Here is a 12,112-nt window from a genome sequence, read left to right on the forward strand (position 1 = left end):
CCCGCACGTCATTACTGGGAGTCCTCATCTCAATGGCGTTGTATCTATCTAGTCGTGCATCCAACTACTGTACGATGATGACGGATTCAGCACGGCGCCAAGTCTTCAACCAGCAGCTCGAACACCAACACCCTTGTCAACGATAGGGTCGATTTTGAGTAACATCCTTGAGAGGCACGAGAGGAAATGCCATGGAGCCGGTTTGATGCATGTCGCCGGAGCAGAACGACCTTCCGCTTCTGTCCCACAGTGGAGATGCACGTCTTGCGGATCTGTGGTCCTTAACTTTTGTTGATCGTTTGGTAGTGCCCACGCTGTGCATGTGGATCTCGAACGGAAGTATGTTTGGCGTCAGATGATGACGTCGTTTTTGCACCGGTTGCGTGCTCTGTCCCTTCTGTAGTCACTCGGCCCGGTCATCGCTGACTGTTCAAGTCGGATCCTGATCTCTGGACAATCACGTGATGGAGGCGGACTACACCGTGTCATGCACCGCTTGTGAGATTGATTGATGCTCCGTCGGTTCATCGGCCGCAGCCGCCATAGCCGCCCCGAGGAGACATCCCACCTCAATGCAAAGAGAATTCCATCTGCCATCCCACCTCAATCACCAATACGAGAAACTCGTTTTTAATCACATAATCCATCTTACGGTGAATAACTTCGCGGGATGGCCCCACCTCAACGTCGGGTGCGCTATTCGCCGGATCTACAGCACCAATTATCTTGTCTCCTTTGAGCCGGTCTGGCCTCGGATAGTGATTGGACAAACAAAGATCGCCTGTATTATCCAAGAAGCAACAAGGCGCAGCAGCAGGTGCGAAGTGGTGGAGAGATCGCCAAACGGGGTGTGGATTTGGCGGAGGAAAGGACATGCCATTTGCCGATCAGCGGCCGGGGATCCGATTGCTGAGACACTGTCCATCCACGCCAGTGTGTCCTGACGATCGCATACAACCCGCATATCATGCTCCACCCTCATGCGGCAAATGCAAGGCATGCGCCTGATCCTTGCTTGTGTATCAGCTGACCAAACGCGCTATCACATCGGAGATCATCGCCTTGACGGAGCAGTAAACAACCATGTAGATCCCAGTCGGGGCACTACGTCCGACCAGGACGCTACAGCCACCGGCATCGTGGGACGCAACGGCGGTGAAATACTTGCGCAATTCCCATGGAGCATTGGCAGCATTGTCGTCAGCACTTCCCCGATGCACTGGAGTTGTTGCCGTTTGAGTTGTATCTGTCTGATGAGTCATCTGTTTCATCGAGTGGTTTTGATGTTCGAGTACGACGTTAGGATTATCAGTGTAGCAGCTTAGGCTCGAAGGGACTGTTGAGTGGCTGCGGCATCAGGCTGCTCAAGCTGCTGCACACCAATCCATGGACCTTCTCTATGCGGCATGACTAGATATTCGTGCGCTAGCTGGCAATTTGGTCGCCGTGCATATGCCTCGGTATGGCGGTTGGAACATTCGAGATCAGTATTACGCTTGCTGAGCTTGGCCTTGCCGCAACGCGAGGAGGGCCCGGACATCCGTTACGTATTGCAATCCTTCGAACAGCGGGATGAGGTGCAGAAGGTCGTTGTCAGTCGGGTCGCTGATCCAGCCCTCGATCGGGACAGCATTATCTGTGGAGAAACATTACAAATCAGTCTCAATCCTCACACCTAGGCCAGACGCCTGCGTGCCGATCACAGGAGAAATAAAGAAACATCTCTTACCTTCGTGAAAAATATACGACATGGGCGAATTATCCAAAATCATCACCTTGCTCAAATCTGGCTCCACCTGCGCCAGATCCTTGATATACGCGCCATTGCGGAAAGTGCAGTGCTGGCGATAATATCGACCTGAGAAATACTTGCGTTCCCGCTCGAGCCAGTCGATGACGGGATCCGCATATTCCTGCACTGAGGCCGTGAAAACGATGAGATTGTACCACTTGCAGACTTTGCGGAGAAACTCGTGACAGCCGGGCCGCTCATGCACGTAGTACAGAATGGGGACGCCAGGGCCGATTTGTACGCCGCCGCCAGACACGGATCCGCCGAGGCGCACTTCGACCATGTGGCCGGTGGACATTCGACCGCCTTTGGCCATGGAGTGGATCAGGGTCTCGTCCAGATCGATGATTAGTGTCTTGCGGGGAGCTTCGGCAGAGAAGGTTGGCGCATAGGAGGGCTGTCTTCGCGGGACAAGAGGTCGTGGTGGTGCTGGTGCACGTGGGTATCTTGTGAGCTTCATGCTGGCTGCGGCGGATGAGGGAGATTTGAGCGCAGATGCGACAGCTGCGACGTCTTCGCTCATAGAAAGTCGTTTGCCTTTAGCGGCTTTCCGCCGGCGAAGTGACTCGTCGTTGCTCATCTTGATTCGAATGCTTTTACGGGGTTGTCCGTCATCGTCTTCATCCTGATGAATTGTGGAAGTTTTGGATCGTGTGTTCCGCGCAGGACTGTCTTCTGCCTCGCCCTCGGTGGAACCATAGCTTCCCGACGAGTGGATACTACTGATTGACGGTGATCGCTGCTTAACAGATGGCTTCCTCGATGGACGTTTCGAGTATTTCTCGTCGTAGTGTTCGTCTTCGGATGTAGAATCCACAGCATGCGAATCGGCTGCCGGCCTGTGTTTCCTCCTCCAGATGACATTATTTAGACTCGTCAAGGGCATGACCGCGGAGAATGCGCCATGTTCATCAAGAAAGCAGGCGACAACATATCGGAATGGCGCCGACAAGGTCAAAAGGACTGCGCGGACACCATAGAAGACTGCCTCAGTCACCCGCTTCGGAAAACGCCATTCTGTGTCCCGCGATCGCTTCCGATCCTCATTATTGCCTACGAGCGGTGTCTTCTCACTGGTGTGGCTGAAACCAGCTTCATTATCCTGCTCCCCATGGGCTCTTTCCGCTGGCGACGATGGATCATCTATAGCCTCAGTAGTTTCCGTGTCTCCTGCGCGATCAACGGACAAGCTGTCCTGCTGTGATAACGATTCTGATCGAGAGCGTGGTGGTGATGGAGGCGGCGTTATTCCCAGCCGGGACACAATGTTGAGACTGTTCATCTCGTGGTTTTATTCCATTCGGCTTCAAGCGGCGTCTTTATAGAAGTGCAGCGAGTAGAGTCAAGGAACGTTCGGCGCAGGCGAGTCTGACGGTGCGTGTCGCTGGTGATGGCTGTCTTCGGTCGCGTAACCGGTCGTCTGATATCGTGGGCCAACGTGCCGCGCAGATGATCGCACCGGAATATACTGTATTATCGCGGTGACATCGGATTTGGGATTGAAATATTAGAGGCGAGTCGTGCAAAATCCGACGGGAAGCTGAGTGATGCGACAACAATTTTATTATACAATTCGAGAGTGCATGTAACTTGTTTCGCATGTAGCTGACATGCATAGATGTCCAGGGTAATGATTCCGCCCAAGAGGAGCTGTTGGTCAATCAGCTGATGAGCAGTTGTGCCTGGACGACGATGATACGACAAACGCAGCACTTCTCCATTCCAACACCTCACTCCAGGCGTTCACCACCCACAAACGGGCGATGATGTACCTCGGTGGGCGCGGGGCTGCCTTTTCCGCTTCCGACCACATTTATGCTGACGAGTAATCCTTGTTTTATGCCTTCATAATATTTATCCCTCTCACGAAGACAGATATGTGATCGTGAGATACAATCTGGATGCTGATCTAGAGTTGTGTACCCTGTGAACAATATTAATGTTTAGATAGATTGTTACCTGAAGTACCAATGGCTCCAAGTGCGCCCAGAGAATGGCTTTCTATGAAACCACCACATTTTGAATTGTCGGATTGACGTCGTTGTTGGAATTCCGACCACTTGACTGACTCATCCTCACAATTACACCTCACCACGCCTGCAGTCCATCCAAACTGCCAAGGATAGATCAGAAAAATCTCAGGCATCATCTGAAAGAACGCAAACAAGAACAGGGGAACATTTGTTCAGAGCTGGAACAATACATCCGCAATCAATACCACGAGAATATCTAGGAATCATAAAAAACTCTCTCAAGCATGCCCGCAGCGGTAGTGGGCCAGACGCCCTCCCTGCACACATTCCTCAAATCGCTCAAACAGACTCCCGTGGACAATGCTATTGAGCTATTGGTTTCCCTGCTGAAACGTCGACAAATCCGGACTCCACGCGCATGTGCTCTGGCCACAGCACAGTTGCTACTGCGTGTCGTCTCTTCAGAACGTATCCGGACCCCGCAAGCCTTGATCCAACGGATCCGAGATGTAGGTCGAAGACTCGTGACAGCTCAGCCGCGGGAGTTGAGCGTCGGAAACATCGTGCGGCGCGTGCTCGGCGTTATCCGGGAGATTGCAGAGGACGAACAGGATCCTTCTGCGTTGGAGGCATTGGCACGGCCAGGCCTGCCGGGAGCTCTATCCGGCTTGGAAGGCGCAAGTGACAGTATCGCCGACCTGCGCGCAGCAGACGCTCCAGCTGCAGATGGGGAATCGGCTCATTCTCAAAAGTCATCGTCACATGGAAATCAGCTACCGCCGACAACATCGCTATTCGGCCTGTTCCAACATCCAGACGGATCATCCGGCCTCGGTTCGCCACCGCCAGGCGCCAGCTCAGCCCCAAGCGTCTCCAACAAATCTGCCAAACCCGGAAAAGAGCCCAAAGAGAAATTGGACGTCAAAGCCGAAGTGATCGAAGGCATCAAAGAACTCCTCGACGAACTCGACCAAGTCGACACCCAAATCGCCGACTTCGCCCTCGACCACATCAACAGCAACGAGACCATCCTCACCCACACCTCCTCAGCAACCGTCCAGAAATTCCTCCTGACCGCCGCCAAGAAGCGCAAATTCACCGTCATCCACGCCGAAGCCTACCCGAACGACCACGAAGCCACCCACGCGACGATCCTCCACGGCGGCCACTCCGACCCATCCTCGGGAGGCGCGGACCTCGACGACTTCGACCCCGACGACTCCGCTGCGACGCGCTGGAAACCTCTCACCTCCATGGGCATCCAAGTCATCCTGGTCCCGGACTCGGCCGTTTTCGCCCTCATGTCACGCATCAACAAAGTCCTCCTGGCGCCCAACGCGATCCTCGCCGACGGGTCCCTCCTCGCGGCCTCGGGCTCGCACACCATCGCACAGGCGGCGCAGGTGCACCACGTGCCCGTCGTCGTGCTCGGCGGGGTGTACAAGCTCAGCCCCGTGTACCCCTTCTCGACGGACGAGATGATCGAGTACGGCGACCCAGGCAAAGTGATCGGATACGGCAGCGATGGGGAGTTCCTGGACCGCGTGGATGTGGTGAACCCCGTGTACGACTGGACGCCGGCGGACTTGGTGGATCTGTATATCACGAATCTGGGCAGTCATGCGCCGAGTTATCTGTATCGCATCGTGGACGATCATTATTACGCCGAGGATACGGACCTTTTGACTAAGGTGTGAGGAAGGGAGGGAGGAAGGAGGGAAGGAAGGAAAGAAAGGGACGAAAGTCGAGAGTGTCATGATTGAGGAGTTGGGTAAGTGAGAAAGACTTTCCAAACGACGATGCTCATAGGATCGCAACGAGACGACCAGAACGGAAGTAAATATTCCATGAAATCATGTCATCTCTCCCTCTTCTCCTTGAAAGTTCGGAGTCCTCGCAGTAGCTGCTTCGCCCACGGCTGAACTTTCTGGGTTTAGACCAGAAATACGAATTGCAACCATTGGTAAATTGAATATCTTTCTCTTGATTCACTCTATCTAGTGATCTTCTTCTATTCTATCATGACGCAAAAGAAAAGCGAGATAAAAACAACAAAAGCAATGCAACGTCGCCCCGGTCCACGTCCCGACCAAGCGAGTTTATCAGATATCTTCACAGCCATCACCCTCTCCTGAACCTCCCTACTCCGTCCTCTTGAAAGTGATTCTCGCATCCTCGCCAGTCGCAAACGGCACACCCAGCTCGAACAGGCGAACGAGAACGTTGCTGAAATCGTGGAAGAACGCATCCTGGTCGCGCGCGTACTTCTCGACCGTCTTGCGGAAGCTCTTGTCGTTGATGAGGGCCATGTCCGTCGGCAGCATCATCAGCGTCTTGGTGCCCTTGTCCTCATACTGCTTCGGGCCGTTCCACTTGCGCCACTGCCACTTCTCCTCGAGGAGGAGCTTGTAGTAGTCGTTGGTGAGGGTGATGGGGGAGAAGGTCCAGGGACCCTCGAAGCCCGAGCGATCGGTGTGGCAGCGGCCGAGAGCGTGGGCGCCCGAGAGCGCCACGATCTCCTCATCGTTGAAGCCCATGCGGCCGAAAATATCCCGCAGGTGCCCGTGGGCTTTGCTCGCGTCGGGAAGGCGTCCGTCCGGTGTGCAGAAGCTCACGTCGCGGTCCTGGCGGCCGGGACGCCATGGGATGTCCGGTCCGCCCATCTCTTGGATGGCACAGGCCGCGGCGAGGGTCCAGAGGTCGGAGTAGGTGATCCACGGGAATTGTTGGCGGATAGGCTCGAGAAAGTCGCGGGCGGCTTTGAGACCGGCGTTCGCGCCGTGGTCGCCCTCAGGGGCGAAACGCATGGTGGCGCCGTTGGAGCCACCAGTGCCAGTCTCCTTGTCGTAGGTACCCGAAGCGTGCCAGCCGAGGCGGAGGAGGACAGGGCCGTACGAGCCGTCATCGTAGTCACTCTCGTCGATGAGACGTTTGGCGATGGCATCGTAGACAGCTTGGTAGTCTTTCTTCGAGGGCGAGAAGATGGTGTTACCCTTCTGTCCTTGGGAAGCGCTGTCTTGGGTGCCAGCGTTGGAGTTCAGGTAGTAGTAGCCAGTAACTCCAGCGGCGGCGAGAACGGCAGCAGCGATGGGAAGGGCATTGCCGCTGGACTTGGGCGCCTCGGAAGCGTAACCTCGTCGGCCCTGCTGGCGGAAAGCCTGGCGAGGGACCACAACACGGCGCGGTGCAGCGGTTCGGAGGGAAGAGGCAATTGGATTCGAGCGCAGAGCGCGGGTGAAGGTCCTGCTGGCGGTAGCCATGATGGAAGGAATCTGTGACCTTGACAGTGCTAGATCTGAGATTGAGAACAGCAAATTCTCAAGTTGAGAGTAAGATCAAGATACAACTCACGCAGAAGGCGACAACAATAGAGTTCACGAGTATTCAAGGGCAAATGACAGGGACGAGAAGAGGGTCGACAGAAAGTGTAATCATGGTGGCCGCGGGAGTGATGATTCGATGGTCTTCTACTGGGGTAAGCGATGAAGGGAAATGTCGTGATTCGACGGTGAGATCGGTCGAAACACTGGTGGCAAGTCTCTTCCATTTCGGTGCATCACCGTGATCATCACAGTCCAGGGTTGTAGTCTTTGCACAATCTGACTCCGTGATTCTTCACGCTCATCATCAGCTCCAGGGCCAGAAAATAAAAGCCTCGGGAGGAATCAAACGAAGCACTGACCCGCCGCTACGGCCATTGGATGAGACAGGCACACAAGTACCCTCAAAGCGGTCCACTCTAAGATATCATGCCGAAATGCTCCGATTGCGGCGATGACGAGATTGTCTTTCCCATCCATTGTGTATCGCCGTGGGGAGAACGTATCTCATAGGTGATACTCAGGAATCTTCTTGTTTCCACCCTGAAATCTGATCGTGACGCCAACACGATCGTCGAATCGTTAGGGGAAAGCGATTGAAAAGCGCAAAAATGATCTTCACATGCATTTATTAATTATCATTGATTTACCCACACTAATGCAGCTGGGATGAAACAAGTGCCGAGATACGGGAGAAAGAGAGATAGACCCTAATGAGCTGGACTTCGAGCACGAATCAAAGAGACAAAATGATCCGTCCAATTATATCACTTAGCAACGGAGTCACGTAATTTGGCTAGAATAGTGGCATAAATCATTCCAATGGCCTTCCCATCGCTGAGGCTCGATCCACGTTGCCCTCATGCAAAGACTCGAGCTCATGCTGTACGGTGATCCAATGTTCCGGCAACATGCTCTGTCAATCTCTCGTCGCAGCGCACATGTGATGCTCTATTCCCGAGGCAAGGTCTACTTGGAAGATAGTCCGCTGTGTGAGGTCCGCTGTGTGAGGTTCCTAGAATGAACCCGAAGTGAAGACAGTAAGCATGTGACACATAGAAAGGCGCAGGTAGGTTGTGTGACGCAAAGGTCAAGGTCGCCACGAACCAAACAATCGTCCTCACTCGTAGGTGCACCCGGTACTTTAATTGCAGAATCCTGCATGGACCATAGGCATCATGTTCTCAAGGACTTCCAACTCGACGCGCCAACTCGACACGCATGGTCGCAAGTTCCACAGCGACAACAAGTCGACATACGACGCAACCAGCCGCATACCGGAGCGCGACAAACATGGCGTCCTGCAAAGAGATGAAGATTAAAGAAGCCATCACAAGCGTTCCAAAGAAAATCTGCACGTAAGTCGCAACCACCGCCAGCGTCCAGAGGACTTCGCTCGATGAAGATTCCTCCTGCTGCGTGATTCTCTGCCATAGCGGCGAGTTCGTGGGTGCATTGGGTACAGGAGGTCGCGGAGCCCGCGAGGCTCTCGGTCGACCAGCTGCGGACGGCAAAGTCGGCGGGGGAGCAGGCTTTCCTAGCGAGAAGCTGCTATCCGGCCGACGCAAGCGAATTGCGGTCATGCCCATGCCGAAGGCGACGATGCTCAGCTCGCTCCACACAAGCGGCATGAAGAGCTGATTACACCGCCAGCCGGACGCCGTACGGAGATCCACACGAACCGAAGTCTCGACCGCATTAGCGACCGTCGCGACCGCCGCGGCGCCCAGGAAGACGCGAAGCACAAGCCGACGACGCCTCCCGCGCGCCAACCACGTCTGGAGGTGCTGCATGACGAGCGAGGATGTCTCGTTGATGACGCCCGAAACCGCTGCGGCAGGCGAGATACGCACGGCAGGCGTCCCCAGCGCGATCAGTAGCGCCAGCGGCGGCGACCAGGTCGACAGGACGGCTATCTCGGCGATGCTCGGGGCGAGAACGGCGATCAAGGTGGGCATGAGGCCGAGGACGACCGAGGCGGATTGCATATTTGCCTTGACGGACTCGTGGGTGGCGCCCAGGATGCAGTCCAGGGCGCAGGCGCATGGCGATGGGCAGGCTGGGTCATCGGTCACATTGTCGTAGTACGTGGTCAGGATGTCGCTGCATTCGGGCAGGACGGATTGGAAGTAGCGCGCGTAGAAGGGAAACCAGCGTTGGAAGCGGAGGCGGAGTTGCGATCCTGCGGCGTTTGTTGGGTGGATGAAAAGTGTTAGGAGATAGAAGAGATGGTCATTCAGCCTCGAGGTGAGTCTGCGTCGTGCGGTCATCGTGTGCGTTTCGTTGCGATATATGTTGGAAGTAATCTATTGCATTTGATATATCCACTTCGCACATAGAGACGACTCGATCACATTGCACATGCTTAGATTCATTCCGGATATTCATGATCGACACTGTTGTTGCGTGTACGAATCACTCGAGTATCACGTGAAGTGCACGTTCTACTTAGGGAGGCCGCCCCTGTGATGAGGAATGCAGATCGTGTTGTTGTAGCTGGTCGACCTGCATGGCCACGCATGCGCCACCCGCTGCGAGCTCCATGCAAAGCCGTCTTGGATGCTTATCATTGACCTCTTTGAACGTGACGGATTGGACATTTGATTTTGGTTCCATAGCATAAAGACGAAGAACACCCAAGACCTGTCGGCAGCGATTAATCACAGGTCCTCAAATAAAGCGCAACAGCCTCTTGCAGCCATCATTCCATCATCGCCTCAGCCATGAACTGATCAAACTTCTTCTGGAACTCCTTCACAGCCTTCTTCTCATCGTCCTTCGCCCTCTTGACATCCTCCTCATACTCCTTTTCTGCCTCATTCATCTGTCCCTGAAAGCCCAGCATCTCCCTCTCATGGGTCCTGACCAGATCCCGCATCTCCTCATCTCCATCCACAACCTCCTCCTTCAGCGCCCGCATCTCCAGCTCAAGGTTCTGCATAGCCTCCTTCATCTTCGCCATCTCCGCACGCTTCTGCTCGTAGTGGCGCTGGAATTTCTTCCACGTATCGCCGAATCGCAACTCTTTCACGAGCGTGGACCCGTCCTTTTGCGGAAACTGCACGCGTAGCATCTCGTCTTCGAGGGGCCGGGAGAGGTTCTCATCGGCGGCGAAGAGCGCGTTGAAGGAGTCTTGCGTGTGCACGTTGGAGTTTGGAAGAGGCTTTCCTTGGGCGTCGAGACCGTTCACGCGCGCAAGGAGGCTGTCGAGGACGGGTTTGAGGTGCAGTTCGGAGGATTCGGCGGCGGCAGTGTAGTATGCTTTCGTGGCTTCTACAAGAGAGATCATGTGTCAGACCCATGACATGATATCTGGAAGGCTCATCGCTCGTTTCACATGCGACGACGAGTGACCTACCAGCCAGATAATTCGGACGAGGACCTGAGTTGGAAAGCCTGTACTTGGCGAAAAAGTCCTGTGCGATCAGAGGCGACTTGCTCTTTGATTCAGGTCGTGTATGGAGAGTGATCCCATCTGTTTTGTCTTCGTCTCGAGGTCGTTTGAGACTTTTTGCTTGAGCGATCAAGCCTTGAAGCGACGCAGTCTTTTTGGCCGAGGGTGTTGCTCCCAGGGATACGCCATGCTGACGACGAAGTTCCTGTCCGGTCTCTGTATGCATTGAATTGACTTCGCGTAATGCCTGCTTGTAGGCGCGTTGCCTCGCCGCGGCTCCGGTTTCAACCTGTTCTTCATTCCTCCTTCTAATAACTGGCGACAAAAGTTCCAGTCCCGCTGCTTCGTGAGCAGGCGGTGATGCCATGCGTGTGTCGAGATCTGATGCAGATATGTCAGTTGAGTTGGTTGATCAAGACGGCTTGTGCTGGTACTGTTGTTGCGTGAGTTTTGACGTGCTCAGGAGTTGAATGTGCGTCGCGCGTGGTTGGCACGCGCTTGAACAACTCGAAGTTGCTGTTCGGGATATGTCTGATGAAGCGTCTAATGACCCACCATATGAATTCTCAAATATTCCTCGTGACATTAAACTCACAACATATTCAAGGGAACACGTTTTCAACGTTCGAAAATTGGTTGTACATCCTGCAGAACTCCAACTCCACTGCTTTAATGTACACGCATCACATGCTCCCTCACGGTGAGCTCTCTCCTTCACTCTCAGCGGGCACCAGAACGCCCTTCTCCTCAAGCAGCTTCGCCAAGCTGCCATCCTGGTGCATGGACATCAGAATGTCCGTACCGCCGATGAATTCCTTGTCGACGTATAATTGTGGGATAGTCGGCCAATCCGAGTATTCTTTGATACCTGTGGGTTTATCATCATGGTCAGCGTCATTCTCATATACTGCATCAGTTCACGTTGCGAGCGATTTTGATCCCTCTCGTGTCCAATGAAAATGATCTTGTCACCACGCTCTTGATTTCCATAAAATGTATTCTCATGCCACAGCCTTTGTTGAACCCTCCCGCTCTTTGCTCTGCTATTGCTCTTCCCCAGCCCAAAGTCCTCCATCATCACAAGTCCGATCATTCGCGCAACCAGCAAAAGATGACAAAATCGTACCTTGTCGCAACTCCGGATCCTCAAGGACGTTGAACGCAGTAAACTTCTCCGGGTTGACACCTTGAAGACCCAGGATTTGGATGCTCGCGCGTGAGAAACCGCATTGGGGCATCTCCGGAGTACCCTTCATGAACAGCACGATCGGCGCGGTCGCAACGGCCTTGTCGATTGCCGTCCGCACCTCATTTGACAGGAGTCGCGAGGTCTGTTGGTGGAGCGAGGTGAAGCGCGGGGAGAGGAAGGGGTTGATGCGTGGTCGGAGGGCGTGGGTCGTGGCCTGTTGGGAGAAATTTTGATGAGTGGATAAACGACGATTTGAGATTGAGCATCTCTGGGACTTACCGCAGAAAGGGCGGTTCTTGAGAACATGGTGGGCGAAATTTATTTTTTCGCGATCCTGCAGATTGGCGATTAGACGATGGTTGCTTTTGCGAATCGTTGCGAAGTTGTGTCGTGTTGTAAGATTGATAATCTCGTGGAAGCGATAAAGCTTGAAGGCGTTTGCCT

The 12,112-nt window shown here is 54.2% G+C and overlaps 6 protein-coding genes across 6 annotated transcripts; 1 reads left to right on the forward strand and 5 right to left on the reverse strand.

The window, feature by feature from the left end:
• Window positions 1–1,505: 1,505 nt before the first annotated feature.
• On the reverse strand, window positions 1,506–3,074 carry K489DRAFT_299351 (uncharacterized protein; the record flags this gene model as incomplete). The annotated part of the gene is made up of 2 exons (XM_033600375.1): window positions 1,506–1,636; window positions 1,730–3,074. Coding segments are annotated over 2 exons (1,476 nt in total), but the record flags the coding sequence as incomplete, so codon positions are not given.
• Window positions 3,075–3,674: 600 nt separating this feature from the next.
• Window positions 3,675–5,904, forward strand: K489DRAFT_383133 (nagb/rpia/CoA transferase-like protein). Its single transcript, XM_033605522.1, has one exon. It carries the CDS (start codon window positions 4,050–4,052, stop codon window positions 5,460–5,462), a length of 1,413 nt encoding a protein of 470 aa, XP_033457372.1. The 5' UTR covers window positions 3,675–4,049; the 3' UTR covers window positions 5,463–5,904.
• Window positions 5,905–5,906: 2 nt separating this feature from the next.
• K489DRAFT_324503 (class II peroxidase) lies at window positions 5,907–7,025 on the reverse strand (the record flags this gene model as incomplete). The annotated part of the gene is made up of 1 exon (XM_033601765.1): window positions 5,907–7,025. The coding sequence occupies one exon, from the start codon at window positions 7,023–7,025 to the stop codon at window positions 5,907–5,909; it is 1,119 nt and encodes a 372-aa protein (XP_033457373.1).
• Window positions 7,026–8,083: 1,058 nt separating this feature from the next.
• K489DRAFT_383136 (uncharacterized protein) lies at window positions 8,084–9,743 on the reverse strand. Its single transcript, XM_033605523.1, has one exon. The coding sequence runs from the start codon at window positions 9,353–9,355 to the stop codon at window positions 8,270–8,272; it is 1,086 nt and encodes a 361-aa protein (XP_033457374.1). The 5' UTR covers window positions 9,356–9,743; the 3' UTR covers window positions 8,084–8,269.
• A 140-nt stretch (window positions 9,744–9,883) lies between these two features.
• K489DRAFT_383139 (uncharacterized protein) lies at window positions 9,884–10,482 on the reverse strand (the record flags this gene model as incomplete). The annotated part of the gene is made up of 1 exon (XM_033605524.1): window positions 9,884–10,482. A coding segment is annotated over exon 1 (491 nt), but the record flags the coding sequence as incomplete, so codon positions are not given.
• Window positions 10,483–11,174: 692 nt separating this feature from the next.
• On the reverse strand, window positions 11,175–11,974 carry K489DRAFT_390342 (monothiol glutaredoxin-5; the record flags this gene model as incomplete). Its single annotated transcript, XM_033606593.1, has 3 exons — window positions 11,175–11,347; window positions 11,606–11,882; window positions 11,948–11,974. 3 exons carry the CDS (start codon window positions 11,972–11,974, stop codon window positions 11,175–11,177), a joined length of 477 nt encoding a protein of 158 aa, XP_033457376.1.
• Window positions 11,975–12,112: the final 138 nt, after the last annotated feature.

The sequence above is a fragment of the Dissoconium aciculare genome, assembly GCF_010015565.1.
Source record: "Dissoconium aciculare CBS 342.82 unplaced genomic scaffold K489scaffold_11, whole genome shotgun sequence".
In the NCBI taxonomy this organism is placed as follows: Eukaryota; Fungi; Ascomycota; class Dothideomycetes; order Mycosphaerellales; family Dissoconiaceae; genus Dissoconium; species Dissoconium aciculare.

Excerpts from the sequence above, each read along its gene's own strand:
- K489DRAFT_383136 (XM_033605523.1), bottom strand. The coding sequence starts at position 9,355 with ATGACCGCACGACGCAGACTCACCTCGAGGCTGAATGACCATCTCTTC.
- K489DRAFT_383133 (XM_033605522.1), top strand. The coding sequence starts at position 4,050 with ATGCCCGCAGCGGTAGTGGGCCAGACGCCCTCCCTGCACACATTCCTC.